General features: G+C 36.9%; 1 protein-coding gene across 42 annotated transcripts in view; it reads left to right on the top strand.

Moving 5' to 3' along the window:
* para (sodium voltage-gated channel paralytic) overlaps positions 1-13,996 on the top strand; it is an 84,342-nt gene that overhangs the window by 44,156 nt on the left and 26,190 nt on the right. For 29 of the 42 annotated variants that reach the window (XM_028171884.2, XM_028171885.2, XM_089736400.1 and 26 more), the window contains exons 2-7: positions 210-349; positions 2,679-2,785; positions 6,195-6,298; positions 8,433-8,612; positions 8,856-8,888; positions 10,197-10,352. In XM_028171884.2, the coding sequence (XP_028027685.2) occupies positions 8,466-8,612; positions 8,856-8,888; positions 10,197-10,352 (336 nt within the window). In that variant the 5' untranslated portion in view covers positions 210-349; positions 2,679-2,785; positions 6,195-6,298; positions 8,433-8,465. The remainder of the gene's footprint in view (positions 1-209; positions 350-2,678; positions 2,786-6,194; positions 6,299-8,432; positions 8,613-8,855; positions 8,889-10,196; positions 10,353-13,996) is intronic. The other 13 variants (XM_028171909.2, XM_028171892.2, XM_028171897.2 and 10 more) reach the window with 1 other exon arrangement.

The following is a 13,996-nucleotide window of genomic DNA, read 5'->3' on the forward strand; positions in this document are numbered from 1 at the left end:
CATAAAAAAATATATTTAATACATAGAAATGTTATTTAATAATTGGACAACTCCATCGTGAATTATTTTAATATAGACTGAAAAGCTGAAGTAACTGAACATCCATTTTCACCAACAAAATTCATGTTACATAACATTCAGTTTCGTACCTACCGCATATTGTAAAATTTTAATTGTATTGAATGTATGCGTACGTCTGTTATTTACAGAAGGACGCGTGTGGAGGTGTAATTCAGATGTTGCGCGCGCACCAAAGCTGGGTAGGGGAGAGTGAGCCAGCGGGCGATGCGGCCAACACCTCGCGCGCCCTCTAGACCTACACCCACCTCTAGCCACTGCATTTTACACGGTAAATCCGTTCTAATTTTTATTTTATTTTATGATTTCATGATCAATACACGTACATATATTTAACTAAAATACCAGTCCAATTGTGCTTGAAACTAACAACCGATAAATTATATATTTCATAATCAATCATAAATTTTCGACGTAGGCGTTTGTATCGTATTCTTTATGGAGTCTTTAATGATTAAATTCCTGGTGGTAGGACCTCTTTTGAGTCCGCGCAGATAGGTACCTACCATCCTGCCTATTTCGGCAGTGAAGCAGTAATGCGTTTCGGTTTGAAGGGTGGGGCAGCCGCTGTAACTATACCTACTTGAGACCTACTTGAGACCTTAGAACTTATATCTCAAGGTGGGTGGCGCATTTACGTCGTAGATGTCTATGGGCTCCAGAACCCACTTAACACCAGGTGGGATGTGAGATCGTCCACTCATCTAAGCAATAAAATAAAAATTATGCTTGAATTATTTGTAGTACGTAGTATTACTGGTGGTCCGGAGGCCTTACCAGTTTTACAAGGACAGGTGGGCGAGCTAGGACTCAGTCAGAACAAGATTTGTAAAGAGCTACCCTAGCGCCTCCAAGGCAGACCTAACAACTCAAGAGTAACTGCTTCGCGAGCAAATCTACTACCGGATCGGAATCGCGACCCGCTGAAAAGATCCGGCGAAAAACTCAACGGGCTGATGTTTAGGCTAGGTTGCACGTCGAACTCTTTGCCGAGTTCGACGAGTAGGTTACCGAGGCATAATCAATTAATGCAATCGTGAATTCGAGTTTACAAGACAGGATTACCGTCAAGCACTATTCATTAATTAGATTTTCGCGATTAGGTCCTATTTATTTTAAACTAGCGACCCGCCCTCGCTTCGCTTCGGAAACATTAAAACACACATGAAAGCAAAAAAAAAAAAAATTTTTTTAAAAAAGTAGCCTATGTTCATCAGGGACAATGTCGGCTTCTAATGGAAAAATAATTTTTCAAATCGGTCCAGTAGTTTCGGAGCCTATTCGAAACAAACAAATCTTTCCTCTTTATAATATTATTATATTATATTATATTTTAAATTATTTGAGAATCGATTAGATCGTGTTTCGTTTATTATTAAGCGTCACAATCTGTAAATAAGTTGTTAATGTAGATGCTTTTAATTGCCATATTTGCAAATAAACAAACACATAAAATATGTCGCACACATAAACACACTCGCACTTATTATAGCTTTTAAAAGAATTCGCTCGATAATATTTGATTGAAAGTCTGGAGGTAGCACAAAGAAGCGCCAAGTCAACTCAGTTGTTAGAGCATACAATAAATTCAAACTGCAATAAGATTCGTTCTCAACGCATATGCCATATTCCAATGTCGTTAAGGCTCAGTCTTGTGTCTCAAAGAGTACGGCGGAATTGACTAAATGCAGTTTACTGACGGTTGCCGGATCCCTAAGCCATTGAGCCGTGAACCGTGAGCTAAGTCCTCTATTCTTTGAAAACAGAAAAGAAATTGAAACTCGCTGCACGTATTTTACGCAATTTCAGTGTAGCTGAATTAAGCTGTTGTCAGTTAACCGACACAAACCAGTTGCCGGTGGCACGTAATTATTTAGCTTAACATAATGTACCTAACATAAAGAGTAAGACAATAAAAATAATTGCATTTTGATCATTTTAAATTTTGTTTGTATACATACAGACATATTATTATGTGTAAGTGGTAACATTAAAGTCAAAATCGTATCATTGTAGCTTATAAGTGTAATTGTTTAATTGTATATTGTGAATAAAATTATTTCCTTACATTATAATTTAGATTAGTTTTCATTATCGTGTTGTATTTGTCGTATAGTTGTAAGGAGCATTGTGTACAAATTCAGCACTTGGTCTTGTTTAGTCGTGTGCACATAGCTTATGTTGCAGGCCAGTTTCTTTTTACTTGTGTTTTTATGTATCTTTTAACTTGTGATGTGTATTGTGTGCCTAATTAAAAAATAAATAAAATAAAATAAATAAAATTAGCCCAATGACTAAAATTCAACCACAATCAACATACCTTAAGATTTGGATTCAGTTTGCGTATTACATTATCTCTTTTGTTTTTTATATGTGTATTGCAAAAAACCGACTGCATCCAAAATTTTCATTGATAACAAACACTTATGTATTGACGCTGGCTACTAAAAAATAATCTGTTGATGAACTGAGGAATAAATTGAATTTTACTGTTCTGGTGTTTACCTTTTTATAGTATACATATTTATTATCTAATCATAACTGTTCCGTTTGACTCACCTGCGATTTTAGTTGAAAGTTTAATGGAAATATTTTTATAGGTCGGTCATGAAAAATCTTGCCCATTTTCTGGCTGTTCCTATCAGCGAAAACGTGGTAACTGTCATCTATTCAGCAGCCGCGGCCACACTGCACTTAAGGATCACAGGTACGTCTCCAATCTCACAAAATTCACCTTTATTGTTGTGTATGGATAGACATGATCGCCATTGGGTGAATAACGCGTTCCATCTTATGACATGACATGGATAATAACGCCTGTCTTAACTTCTGGACACATGACTTCTTCACGACGGCAATGGCTCAAAGTAAAGAAGTCCTTTTGACTAAAGGATAAGATACACTGTATACTCGAGCAAGCTTATAAATATTAATATATTAACGTTATATAATTAATGTCATTATATTAATTAACGTCGAAATCCCACAGGCAGGTACCCTTTTTTTTAATGAAATACAGTCCTAACAGGAGTACCTAACAGGTATTCACGGGAACTTTTACGAATCGCTAAAATTTATAAACTGAAATGCTATTACTGGGATTATGTACCCGTTCTGCTGATACATACCCGCCACGAAGCAGTTTCGCGTTCCGCTGTGAGGCTTGGGACAGACATTATACATTTGGGACTACGCGACTGTCTCATGGCCTCATTCACATTGTTATCTACGGAGTCCGGTAACCACTTAATAGCGCACCGTGAGCTCGTCGACACATCGAATGAATTGCAACGTAAATAACATAATTTAATTGCAAGTCAAAATTATAAAAAGATGTAATGAAATGCACATACCATGCACGCTATAGTTGTTAGATAAAAATAATCAAATAACCACATGCTGATCCTTTTTGGTTAATCAGTTGAACAACTATCGACCGACAACTCTGTCTATGGAAACGTGTACAGTGTACAGAGTATTTATAACTGATAAATAAACATAGATAACCTAACGACTGAATCGATTGTATGCGCAAATCAAAAGAATAAACAATTTGTCCCAAGTAGTAATGAAATGATAAGCATTATAAATTATTGGATCTTGTTCAATTAGTTTTTGAAAAGATTGAAAAATGCTCTTGACATTGTCTTGCGGTTTTGAATTAATTGATTTAGCGAATTTTATTTATTTTCTTTACTGTGAAGTAATCGGACAGTAAACAAATAGTCAAAAATCAAAGTCGTTACAATATTAAATTTATACTGCGGAACATCTATCCTCCTCCTTCAGGCGATCGCTCATTGCTGAGTATCGTGATGCGCCCGCCTGTGACCTTTTTTTGTAATTTTTAGCCACTTATGTCGGTCAGTGACACAGTGAAGTGCGTGGCTCAGTCTCATGTCCAGATACTCAGACACTTGGTCACTCCATCTTTTTCGGCTACGACCTCTGGATCGTCTTCCATCCACTTTACCCGTCACTATGAATCTCTCCAGGTTGTCAGAGGGTTTTCTTGCTATTACCAAATTTTTAAATTTGCTATGACCAAAGTATTGGAGCACTCTATATAGACATTTGGTGGATAGCCTCTGGTCAACTTTTAGCTCGTTGAGGATGGAAGCGTTCGTCCGGAAAGCCGTCCAAGGGATGCGCAACATGCGCCGCCAGCACCATATCTCAAACGCGTCTATGCGTCGCCTGTCAGACTCTTTCAAGATCCAGGTCTCAGCCCCATACAAAAAGATTAAGAAAACGATCGTCTCAACAATTTGCACTGTCGTCTTCTTAAGTATGTTTCGATCTCTCCATATTTTGTTTAGCTGGCTCATAGCGGATTTGGCCATTCCGATGCGTCGCCTTATTTCGGTTTCCGATCCACCTCTATTGGAAATAATCAAGCCGAGGTACACGAAAGTCTTGACGATGTCGTATTGGCCAAGAATATTATTCTCGTTAAGGGTGCCGTATTTATCCACGATCATGATCTTTGTTTTGGACTGGTTGATCTTTAGTCCCATTTCCTTGCTAACTATAACCAGACGTTCCTCCCAGCAGCTCCTCCATTTCCTCGTCTGATGACGCCCCTAATGTCGTATCATCAGCGTATCGTAAGTTCGAGATCTTTACGCCCCCAACTGTGACGCCACCACCCCACTCCTCTAGGGTTTTGCGCATTATGTATTCGCCATAGATGTTAAAAAGTATGGGCGAGACGATGCAACCCTGGCGCACTCCTTTCTCAAATCGGAACTCTCTTGATTGTGCTGGGCCGATCCATACCGATCCCCGTCCCGACAGGTACAGGGCTCTCATCAGCTGAATCAGATGCATGGGAACGCCATTAAGCACGTACCATAAATGCTTCCAACTAACGCGGAACATCCATAAAGCTATGGAATTAACATAGCATATATGGGTCTTCAATTTCTGGATTGGGTATTGTGTCAGCTGACCTCCGTGGTCTCCAAGTCGCGAAAGAGGAGAGTGCTTGCTTCAGAGGTGGTTAATGAGTCAAGAGGGTTAGTTATTCATATGTGGCACAAAAATATTGAATATTTATGCTGCCGCAAACCATTACGCTGTGACGTCCACATAAATTGTTTAAAATTCGTAGTGACGTCTAACACGTGCGTCAAGAACGAGGTCTTTTAGTTACCTATATTAACATTTAAGCTTTATCATACTCAATTTTCAAAAATGCATAGTTCTTTTTTATTTAGTTACCTTCTACCTTCTTTATGTGGACAGTTAAGTTTTGAATTCAAAACGTGGCGAAAAAATCCACATCGCCTTTGGACTATAGTAAACCGATCGATCAACATGCTATAGTTTACTTCGCTTCGAATTTTTTTTTTTAATTGCTTAGTTGGGTGGACGAGCTCACGGCCCACCTGATGTTAAGTGGTTACCGGAGCCCATAGACATCTGCAACGTAAATGCCGCCACCCACCTTGAGATATGAGTTCTAAGATCTCAGTATAGTTACAATTACTGCCCCACCCTTCAAAACGAAACGCATTACTGCTTCATGGCATAAACAGGCAGGGTGGTGGTACCTACCAGTGCAGACTCACAAGAGGTTATACCACCAGTAATTACGCAAATTATAATTTTGCGGGTTTGATTTTTACTACACGATGCGTTTCGGTTTGGAGGGTGGGGCAGCCGTTGTAACTATACTGAGACCTTAGAACTTATATCTCAAGGTGGGTGGCGCATTTACGTTGTAGATGTCTATGGGCTCCAGTAACCACTTAATATCAGGTGGGCTGTGAGATCGTCTACCCATCTAAGCAAAAAAAAAAAATTCTTCACCGTGGAAGTCAATCGTCATCATTTGTTAAGTACGTATTTCATTACAAAAATTGGCACCCGCCTGCCGGATTCGAACACCGATGCATAGCAAGATACTAATGCACCGAACATCTTATCCATTAGGCCACGACGACTTATGACCGTAAACGAAATTTACCTTAAACGCATTCAAATTAAATACATGCTTAGTAAATCGGATTAGGGACTACCTGCAACTGGGAATTTAACTCTTAATCACCATCAATACAGGACTCATAAAATTTAAGGGTTTATTTTTTTATTTTCGTTGTGGTTTTATATAGAAGGGCGGTCTGACCGAACGTGGTCAGCGGGAGAACGCGGGCGTAGAGAGTGCGGCCGCGCGCGTTTCCCGCACCACACACACCCGCCCATTCACTGTTAGCAGGTAACTACTACTTCTACTTTTACTTTTATTATTATTTTTTTATTGCTTAGATGGGTGGACGAGCCCATAGCCCACCCGGTATTAAGTGGTTACTGGAGCCCATAGACATCCACAGCGTAAATGCGCCACCCACCTTGAGATATAAGTTCTAAGGTCTCAAGTATAGTTACAACGGCTGCCCCACCCTTCAAACCGAAACGTATTACTGCTTCACGGCAGAAATAGGCAGGGCGGTGGTACCTACCCGCGCGGACTCACAAGAGGTCCTACCACCAGTAAGACATTTAACCCTTTGCTATATAGTATAGTCTTAAATTATTATTATTATTATTATTATTTTTAATTGCTTAGGTGAGTGGACAAGCTCACAGCCCACCTGGTGTTAAGTGGTTACTGGAACCCATAGACATCTACAACGTAAATGCACCACACACCTTGAGATATAATTTCTAAGGTCTCAGTATAATTACAATGGCTGCCTCACCATTGAAACCGAAACGAATTACTGTTTCACGGCAGAAATAGGCGGGATGGTGGTACCTACCCGCGCGGACAAAATTAGTTTTAGGACCGCTAAGAGTTGTCCATCTTCAATCGAAATTAGCTCAAAATCAAAATTACGATTGGCGTAATTGAAGTAATAAGCTCACCGCTCACCCAGTGGTTTACCAGAATTCATAGAATTAATTATTTTCCAATAATTAATTTTTCAGCATTTCAAACTCATAGTTTGTCTTTTTCGTCGTAGCAATAGGCCTTTCCATCTTCTAATCGCTTTCCAGCTCGGCTAGTATACATTATCGAATTCATACATCAATACAAAGTATTGTATAAAGCGAAATTAAATTCCAGTGTCCAAAATAGTAAAAATTCCAACGCAATACAAACATTTTGTCACTAGACTTATAGAATAAATATTACATTCAATTTTTTTTCAAGTAAATTGATTGAAAATAAATCTATTATATTCTATGTTTTTTTTTAAATGAATTACTGTATTGAATTTAGATATGATCCCATTGAAATCAATACACGTACAAAAAATTTAACTAAATACCAAATCCAATGTTCTTGAAACGAATTGTTGTATGTTTTGTATTGTATTCTTAATTAATTCCTTGATGATTTAGATATTTAAATTTAGCAAGTTAACAGTTTTTTGTGACTATAAAAGGGTACTTACTTGAATATAAATGATACTAATGATGTTGTGTGTTGTGAGGCCGCACAGGTAGGAAACCACTATCCTGACAATATCCGCAATGAAAACGTCACGCGTTCGCGTTTGAAGAGTGATACCACCGTTAAGTAAAACCATTAAGTCTTTGACTTTATGACACTAGGGATAAATAATTTAAAAAAACTTGCATATACAATATAAAATACAAATACTTATCTACATAAAAACCAAATCTCTATTCTCATAGATTATGATTTTCAATGAAAATAACATTATACCGTTATGTAATAAATCTAATATTGGAGCATCAAAGAAAAGTAATAAAATTTATTACAACGCATAAGGTATTAAGTAAAAGATGTCCTTGACCTACTTCACTGAGTCGTAACCATTCCCCTTATATACTAAGAAAACCTCAACTAAAATGAAACTAATTTAAATTCTTTTTTCCATTCAATTTACAATACAGTAGAACAATTTATATTAAAGACAATTTTGTATCCAAAATATTCAGAATTAGTTACAACTACGTGTTATTGCAATTCATGGTGGGATGCTGAAAAAATATATTCAGTGAGCACACATTCGATCGCGTCTGAAGTCTGGCCCCACCCTTTGGCACGGTTCAGTTATACCTCCCTGATATTAAGGTCAGTCCCGACTACAAGACGGGTTCCTCATCGCAATCCTCTTAGTTTTCCCGCAACCTTACGTCGCTTTGCTTCCTTTTCCTCCATTGCCTTGAAACATGTTATACTTACGTTCAACAATAGTTTACTTTTCTGAGTTTAGTTAAACGAATGTGCGTGCGTAAAACAGAACTACACTTGTTCTATTTTCTGTTTTATTTGTTGGATATAATTATTCGACCTGTGCCCAATATACGTTGACCCACGTCCACCCTTTTCCAATTCCCTAACATAATGAAATTCAAGTGATACATTTTTGATTCAGTAGACAGTTCACTCGGGGGGAGTTCGATAGACAATGTCCGAGGACTTGGACTCGATCAGCGAGGAAGAACGAAGCTTGTTCCGACCCTTCACACGAGAGTCTCTGGCCGCAATCGAAGCCCGCATAGCTGAAGAGCATGCCAAGCAAAAAGAACTCGAGAAAAAACGAGCGGAAGGCGAGGTAAGTGACCTTTCGACCATTCCTGAAACATAGAGTGAAACTAACTGACCAAATGCTATAGATTTGTTGTCCTAGGTATACTTTTCTGTACTGTCTGAACTGCGTGTTTTACACAAAACTGAGAGTACTCAGAAAGCACATTGACATAACACTAAATGATTGTATTAGATAACAATACTCTAACAGCAAAGTTTAATTTAAAAAAACAAACGATGCTGACAGATAATTTTTAAATTATTCCAGAACGATTTGGGGCGGACGAAAAAGAAAAAAGAAGTAAGATTGCTTGCTTGCCCCTTACTTTTTCCAGCTCCTTTTACTAGATAAATATTTTTCAGCAAGTTATCGCTTACAATCAAAATTAATTTACGCATTTGACACATTGCAAACTCCACTTACATTGGCGCCACCAATAGCGCGATAACTTGTACTGCATTCAAACTTGTGCATTTTGAGAGCATCCAATACATTATTCCTCAACACATTAAATGGCTTCGTCAGCAATTTAAACCGTGTTCATACAACTAGCAGTTAGTACGAAAAATTAGATAGCTTTTCGAAAGACAAGTCTGATCTTTTTTTAATTAGCTAACGTAATACCGTATATTTTTTGACTAACTAATGAAAGCATACCGGCTCTTTCAGTTATAAGGTTGGAAAAACCAAATTGTTTTGTGTCGATTTTAGAATAATACTTACTGCAACTATTATGCAATCTTTCAACCTAGATCTAGTGGATCATGAATTCCTTCGTTGCTAATCTGAAACAGTAAATACCACAACAAGAATTGTTAATTTAAGTAATAGCTTAAAGATTGTGACTTATAACAAAAGCGAATTAGGTATCGGACACATTGGCACATGACATTTACCATAATCAAGCATTGCACAGGATTGGCTCACGTCACATCATCATCGACCGCAGTCATTTAGGTCTAGCATGGTGGCATCACCTACCTAGTGATTAGTGCATTAGTAAATCGATAGTATCAAATCAAATTATTTGAAACCAACGAACGAAAGTGCAAATGAACGTATGCAAAGTTGTCTGGGCTTACGCTAGTCACGCCTCCTATTCTGATACCGTTTTCGAATAGTGTTGTTACGTAACCGAGATTCGGGAGAGACACAATCACGAACCGAAAGCGAATAAGAGCTCGACAATTCGGAATGGTGACATAATAGCGGGGGTCGTCGTGTTTCACTTGAAACGCTTTTAGTACTGCCGAAACGCCTAGCATATCCGACAGCAGCACTACACTTGATAAAAAATATAAAATTAGCTTCAAATGCCTTTACGAGACATGCTCACATGTACAGCGCTACCGATACTTATTGATGCATTGGGAATCAGACAATTCGAACTGTCTAATTTAGGCTTACAAAAAATAATCTGGCTTGTTGTAAGGACCTCAAATGTTTTAGTAGCACTGATGTAAAATCGTAAGTAACGTCGTACTTGTAATAATAATAAGTACCTACAATTTTCAGTACGAAACAGCAACTAGCGATGCCGCATAGTTTTTGATAAACGTCTCATTATCCTTAATTTCGAATTGTATAGAGTTGATTATGTTGGTATAGGTGCGTTACGATGATGAGGATGAGGACGAGGGTCCCCAGCCGGACGCTACCTTGGAGCAAGGTCTACCACTGCCGGTGCGCATGCAAGGGTCCTTCCCGCTCGAACTCGCCTCTACACCACTCGAGGACATCGACCCCTTCTACCACAATCAGACAGTGAGTAACCTAAAGTAGTCTGCCTTTATAAAAAGTCACATTTGATTAGATATAACTAATTAATAATTCTTTTTGTGATCGTACATTAGACTGGTAACATGAAGTATATCGTAAAAACGTTCATTAACAAGTGTGTTCAACGTTTGACTTTCATGTATTCTGTATAAAACAATTTAACTATTTAGGTATGAATTTGATATTTACACCATACGACTTTAGAATGAACTTCACCCACGATATTTCTTGAATACTAAGAAATGTCCTTTCGAAAACCTGGTTTGAGGAGAGTATTTAGTGGTAGACAGCGGCTTGTTTCTGGCCCTGCCATTGCAGACGGCCATGGGCGATGGTGATCGTTCACCATTAGATGGGCTATATGCTTGTCTGCCTACAAAGGCTATAAAAATGCGGTTACGGGTTCGGCCTCGGGTGGTTGTTGTACACCCCCATCAACGGTAGAAGCGACATCGATGATATTACGCTAACTTATAGCTAGTTCTGTTTTGAGTTCACGCAATTAAGTATTGTCGTATTAAGTAGTGTCTGTATCTGCTACGAATCAATCATTCGCTGTCCTCATGCAACTAAAACTTCGACCTTCGATACATACTGTATAATCTCTGCGTTTCGAACTACTTAACCTTTTTTTTTTATAAAATAGTTATAAAAACTAGTCACTATGATGAAGCATATTGAATTAATGATACGGAATTCGCCTGATATACGACGATAACAACCAAATCCGTTCTAAATGCGAAATTATGTTGAATCATCTCAGAACACATGTTGGCAACTAACGCTCAGATAGCTGATTAGAGGCAAAATAAAAACTGAAAATTACCCAACAGAAAAACAGTTTCACGTCTGCAAGCACTAAATTAGATTTTTTCATAAGACGTTCGTTTCAACTCCGAAGCATTTCCTCTTTTTAAAGTGACATACGTAAAAACTTAGATTTTAATTAGCACTTGCAAGATACGAGTATTGTATAAATGACAGTACATTAAGCGGTGCAGCTTAGCCCACTGAGTTTCTCGCCGGATCTTCTCAGTGGGTCGCGTTTCCGATCCGGTGATAGATTCTGCGAAGCACGACTCTTGCTAGGGTTCGTGTTAGCATCGTCGTCAGGTTTGAGCCCCGTGAGCTCACCTACTAGTTAAGGTTCCGCTGAAATAGCCTCTCTAGGCTACCAGCTTAGGTTAAAAAAAAAAAAAAGGCGCAACTTATAATTACTAAGATTTTAGAAGATTACGAAGATTATACTTTTATTATTATTAAGAAACATACCATTATAATTTTTGATAATAGAAATTTATTATGCTCTCGGTTTCCGCGAGTTCTAGTCATAATTAAAACGATACGACATAACGACATAATAAAAATCGAAAAATGTAAACGATAACAAAAAACGCGAGATTAAACCGTAAAAGTAATTTTTAAATATAACAGAAACTATTTCTATTTAACTATGAAATAGGCTATCGCTTAAGTTAATGGCAGGTTTTATGGCTTATGACTGTTTATATTCGGAGCCATTTATACCAAAATATATAACTAAAAATATAATCATTCTTCACTTAGCGCATTGAATTTATCAAACTATATTCTAACATCCAAGTTGGAATTTGCGTATTGGCAATTGCTACAAAGCAATACGTTGTATTTCGACTGCTAATGTTTTTTACGACTTACCGACTCCGGTTTTTATGTATAGTAAGCACGTGTAATGCCGCGTACATCTACATTTACACTAATCTATATCTATACTAATATTATAAAGAGGAAAGGTTTGTTTCTTTGTTTGTTTCGAATAGGCTCCGAAACTACTGGACAGATTTGAAAAATTCTTTCACTGTTTGGAAGCTACACTATCCCCGAGTGACATAGGAATATAATATTTTTTGAAAAAAATTAGGGATCCTTACTAAAACTCCAATAATGTAACCCAAGGTGTAAAAAAATTACCTAAAATATTCTTTACATCGCGTGCCTAGCGGAAACTATTGATGATAGAATAAAATAATATTCTACGACTTTGTAGAGCACATTATTATTTACAATAAGTGCCGCGACAGCACATTACTAACTATTATAGTTATGCCGCAATAAGTGTTATTTTATTTTTAAAAAAATATTTTAGAAAAATAAAACAACAACAAATATCCATGAACATTTTGTTGACCCGAGCGGAGCCGGAGCGGGCCTCTAGTCTAAAAATAAAATAATTTTCAATTATCTTTGTTATGTATATTAGATAATGTGTTTTTTTGCGAAGAATCAAAGTCCAACAAATTAAGCATCGCAAACGAATAATCACTTCTTTGTTGTTCCGAATGAGCCGATAAGCTCACGACCCGCCGAATGTTAAAAGATTCACGACTTTGAGATACAACATTGAAATGTCACTTATCCATACTAATATATAAAATTCTCGTGTCACAGTTTTCGTTGCCATACTCCTCCGAAACGGCTTGACCGATTTTGATGAAATTTTTTGTGCTTATCCGGTATCTATGAGAATCGGCCAACATCTATTTTTCATCCCCCTAAATGTTAGGGGTAGTCCACTCCAAAATTTTTTTATTTATTTTTTAGACAAAATTTTTAATTTCTATTATTTTATGATACAACTTACAAAAATACATACAATCCTCAATTTTCACCCTTCTACGATCAACCCTTATTTTTTATTTGCTAATTAAAAACTTTAAATTTTTTTGCGAGATTTTTGTTTTTATTTTGTCATGACGTAGAATAAAAAAAATCATATTACTCTGAAATTTTCACCCCTCTACGATCAACCCCTATTTTTTATTTGTTAATTATAAACTTTAATTTTTTTGGCAAGATTTTCATTTTTATTTTTATTTTGTCATGAATTAAAATAAAAAATCTGATGTTACTCTCAATTTTTCATCCCTCTATGATCAACCCCTATTTTTTGTTAATTATAAACATTAATTTTTTTGGCAAGTTTTTTATTTAGTTTTATCATGACTTAAAATAAAAAAATATCATATTACTCTCAATTTTCACTCTTATACGATCAACCTCTATTTTTCCATCCGCAATAAGGTTGCAAGATGGCAATCAAATATTATAATTGTAGTACGATAAATTCTTATTCAGAGTTTATAATTTCAAGGTCCTTTAATTATGATTTTTTTTAAATTGAATTTGATCTCCCGCGCTCGCCGGTCGACTACTGATCAACTCTCGATCGATCAGCTATCCCCACCGGGTGTCACCACTGATCCAGCAAACATCACGTAGTAGGGATGGGGACGAAGCCGGTCTCCTGTCTTACTTACTCACTATACATCATAGATTATACACTTAATATATTTGAGAGCTATACAATACTATACATTTTTCAGCCATGTTTTGTTGGTTTTATTTGTGTATCAATAGTATGTTCAGTAGGTCTGAGAATCGACTACTATCTATTTTTCATACCCCTAAGTGAAAAGGGTTGTCCACCCCAAACATTTATTTTTTATTTTAATTTTTTGGATATATTTTTTTTGTTTATAATGAGGTATTATGTGGTTAAATGAGGTTTTTATTTCTACAGTAGAATTTCCCTAGAAATCTTATTTAAGGCAACACAACGTTTGCCGGGTCAGCTAGTACTAATATATAAA

The sequence above is a fragment of the Bombyx mandarina genome, chromosome 21 (assembly GCF_030267445.1).
Source record: "Bombyx mandarina strain Sakado chromosome 21, ASM3026744v2".
NCBI classification, from domain to species: domain Eukaryota; kingdom Metazoa; phylum Arthropoda; class Insecta; order Lepidoptera; family Bombycidae; genus Bombyx; species Bombyx mandarina.